At 43.2% G+C, this 4,141-nt stretch overlaps 1 protein-coding gene across 1 annotated transcript in view; it reads left to right on the forward strand.

The window, feature by feature from the left end:
* The first annotated feature begins 3,611 nt into the window (after positions 1–3,611).
* ELOVL4 (ELOVL fatty acid elongase 4) overlaps positions 3,612–4,141 on the forward strand; it is a 30,675-nt gene continuing 30,145 nt past the window's right edge. Inside the window, exon 1 of the mRNA XM_077750280.1 lies at positions 3,612–3,737. Coding sequence (XP_077606406.1) covers positions 3,638–3,737 — 100 coding nt within the window. The 5' untranslated portion in view covers positions 3,612–3,637. The remainder of the gene's footprint in view (positions 3,738–4,141) is intronic.

The following is a 4,141-nucleotide window of genomic DNA, read 5'->3' on the forward strand; positions in this document are numbered from 1 at the left end:
TTTAACAACGGTCCTTACACTAGAGTCATTTGTCTTGAAATGGCAGGCAACTGCAGCTGCAGACCTCAATCTATGGTACACATCAAGCAATTCACCTTATTTTGGTAATGTCATGACTTTTCTCTGCTTCTTGGGGGCACTTCCGGCATCACTAGTGACACTTTATATAGGTCACATTCAAGGCTTACAGTATTGCACTAAACATGATGAAAACTATGTGAGATCCATGAAAGATCACTTTTTACTATGATTCTCAGTTTACTGGACAGACATATTATTCACTCAGAGATGATTAGTATCACACAGTAGCTCTTTGTTTTTTTAATTTTATTTGAAAGAGAGAGAGGAAGAAAGAAGCAGAGGTGGAGGGGAAGAGAGAGAGAATCTTAAGCAGGATCCATGCTCAGTCCTGACGCAGGGCTCTATCTCACAACGCTGGGATCACGACCTGAGCTGAAATCAAGAGTTGGATGCTCAACTGACTGAGCCACCCAGGTGCTCCTCACACAGTGTTTTATGAGGATACTGGTAACACTTGAGCTCACCACAATAACAACAGGAAGGGGCCAAGAAATTATCACAGTAGTACAGTATGTACTACAGTTAATTTCATGCAGTTATAACTTAGTATTACATTCTTACATTTGTTTACATTTCTTTCAACTGTGAATGGTACCTTGTTTGGTCTGTAAATGTTTGTGTGGGTAAGTTTAGGTAAGTTTTAACTTTTTGTAATAGATTTGCATATGTTTTATTATAGCAAATGACAAAATAGATTAGCATCTACCTATATTTTACACCCTCATGACATACTTAACTTTTTTTGATATTTCTAGACTATGTGGTTCATCTGTGAGTCTTTCAAATTATTGTGAATCTCCAAACATTTTTTCCAATATATTTATGGGGAAAAAAATCCATGTATAAGTGGACCCACACAGTTCAAAACTGTGTTGTTCAAGGGTCAGCTTTGTTACCAATGATTTTCTCCATTTCCTACAATTTACTTCTGTAACATTTAAGGTCTTTCTACGATTCTCCATCAAACCACTTGCTTTCACTCCTGATTCGACAGATTCCTAGGTTTGCTTCTTTTTTTGAAACCACAAGTTGCCAATTATATTGACAATGTGGAAAGACAGAAACACTAGGGAAAAATGGATAGCTTGATTTATGTTGTTAACTCTGCATGGGCTGTAAGAAATTTAAAATATTTTGCCATTTTATATAAAATCAATTTTTATTATAATCATATGCCCTCTCAATTTTTGTAGATAACTATATCTTATTTGTCTTCAATCCACAACAAAGAACTCTAGGCTGCAAAATTTTGCAGATACTATGGATGTTTATATTTTATTTTTTTCATCACGATGCCACCAACATCTTGGTTAGATGGCTGTCACTCTAGGTGAGTGAACATGCAGGTCTCCTTCCCTTTGCACAGATTAGGTAGCTTTGGTTTTCGTCAGCCATTAGTTTTATAAACCACTTGTGAATTGAGTATGTACTGGACTATTTCTCTCTATGTTGGGTAATGGAGTAGGTAAGTTCTAGGGCACTTTTCTTGGTGTATCCTTAGACAGCTCATAAATACAAATAAACATACTACTCTTCTAGGTACTGTGGAGGAAGTATAAGTGTCACTCCTGACTTAAGATTTCGTCATCACTTTTCTAGGATTTTCTTATATGTGACAGGCGCCCCCTAGTGAATAGAGGGGCTTACATTGGCCTCTATTACAGAGGCTAGAAAGATACCTGAAGCTGTTATAACAACTTTATACTGCATTAAACAAGTAAAGATGCTGAGGTTTTATGTCCATGAATGCTGGGGAGGGTGGGGACCTGTTCTCCATAAAAAAGTATCCAGGATTTCACTACATAGAGGTAATAATCAGTTTTCTAGGTGAAGGTCAAACTAATCTGAACTTTGCCAGGTCATTAAATACATGAGTAGAAAATACTGATATTTATCTACTCTATAGGAATTACAGCTTGACTGGATTTTTAAAAAATGTGTGTGTATATACATAGATTTATTAGACTCTGTATGATACACATAACTTGGGGGTTGAGACTTGAGAAACCATAAATCTAATCCAAAAACTTTAATCTGGTAAATGTATTTGATAAATACATTTTATTTGGTTAATTTCAAGAACAGAGCACTAAAGAAGACTGTGGTTCCTTGATATAATAAATCAATTACATTTAATTACCTCTTCTCTCCCTGAAGCTCCTGCCACTTATAATAGTCTTTATGTTCTAAAATAAGTATGTTATGATTTTGACATCATCATAAATATTCATTATTATTTATAGCACTGGGATAGGTCCTCAATGAGGAACTAAAAATAATTCTTATCCTCTAGGATGCTTCCAATATAAAATAAACTCAAAGAATATATAACTAAATCAACTGGAAAACAAATCTAAATATGCTAAAAAACCCAGTACTCACATTATTTTAACAGTACCAAAGAGCAGAAGCAACCATACACTTGACTCAGTAACCTTTAAAAGGAGCATCCTAAACCAACAACTGGAGAAAAGGTTAAACAGAAAGTAGGTGACATGTTTAAATAACAAGTAGGTAAGAAGTCTACTGGACTCTTCTCGAAGGTCTTTATTGATGCCAGAAACTATCAAACTAAACTGTATATAGGGTGTATTTGCTACTTCTCAGGGGTATATTATACTGTTGCCTCTCACCTTACCATCTAAACACTTTTTAAAATAAAAAAACTAATGTTTTCCTCTTTCACCTAGATTGTCCTTTGTCTCCTGAGCAATTATCCTTGTACATTCACCTCAACGTCTTCAGGTCCAAGAGGACTTCTCTAACAGTAAGACTCTTCTGGGTCCTCCCTCTTCTCTGAAGCCATAATGACTTATTTAACACAATTATATTGCTTTGAATATTCCAGGTATAATTAACAGTCTACAAAACACATTCAAGCATTCATTCAAATTATTTGTAAATTGGTTAGTGAGTAGACCCCAAAGTCCATTCTCCATCAGTGTAGCCTGGAAGACAAATATCACTTCCCTAACTTAGAGGGATACCTTGTGCATTTCTCTGGTCAGGACAGGCATGTGCTGGGGTGAAAAAAACTGAACCTAAAGGAAACAGAAGTGAATGACAGGTGAAGACCAAAGCACCTCCCCTACCTCATCCTTGCCCACAAAACGCCCATTCTTCCCCGTCCTGTTTCCTAAGATGCATCGGGGTTGATGGGAGCTCACCCGTGGGAAGGCGGCGTACCCTCCTCCTGACGACCGGGACGGAGAAGGAGCCCTAGGGAGACTCGCGGGGTGGGCGGGGGCAGACGGCCAAGCCAGGACCGGGGCTCCTGCTCCCGCACAGCTAGAGGCGCGGGGCGGCGCGCGCCTGCGCGGACCTGCTCTCGCCTCCCCGCGACCGCAGCATCCCTGCGCAAGAGTCCCCGCGCGCGGGAGGGAGGAGGGGCACTGGCCCCTCCGCCCCGCGCGCGGCCACGTGACCCGGGCCGAGGAGATTGGAGCGGCGGCGGCGCGAGGCGGCAGACTGGTGCAGCGCCCGGCGCTCGCGGCGGGATCTNCGCGGGGTCTCCGCTTTCTCCTCCCGCTGCCGCCGGCTCCCGCTTCCAGCGGCGATGGGGCTCTTGGACTCGGAGCCGGGCAGTGTCCTCAGCGTGGTGTCCACGGCGCTGAACGACACCGTGGAGTTCTACCGCTGGACCTGGTCCATCGCAGGTAAAGCGGCTGGCCGCGCTGTCTGCGTGCGGCCCTGCAGCCCCTCGCTCCCTGCGGCTGGTGGGATGCTGCGGAGCAGAGGAGAGGCCGGGGCGAGGGGACCGCGGGCTGGTGCTGGTTAATCCGATCCGAACGTTAAGGCCTCCCCCGCCCCGACGCTCGCCCGCTTTCCCTCCGAGCTCCCATCTCTCGTCAGCTTCTCGGATGCTGGAGCTGACATATCAGATGGAGCCTGCGCTCCTAAGAGCTCGGCGCAGGAACCACTCCACCCTGTCCGGCTACATCTTCCAGACTCGTCTGACAGTTTTAACTTATGCACAGGATTGGTTTTAACATTTAGTCACAATAGTCCTTTTGTAGCGATGGCTGGGGGGAAGGAGGAGGGCTTCCGTGAGAGCTGCCTC

This window comes from Crocuta crocuta, unplaced genomic scaffold (assembly GCF_008692635.1).
Source record: "Crocuta crocuta isolate KB4526 unplaced genomic scaffold, BGI_CrCroc_1.0 scaffold9, whole genome shotgun sequence".
NCBI classification, from domain to species: Eukaryota; Metazoa; Chordata; class Mammalia; order Carnivora; family Hyaenidae; genus Crocuta; species Crocuta crocuta.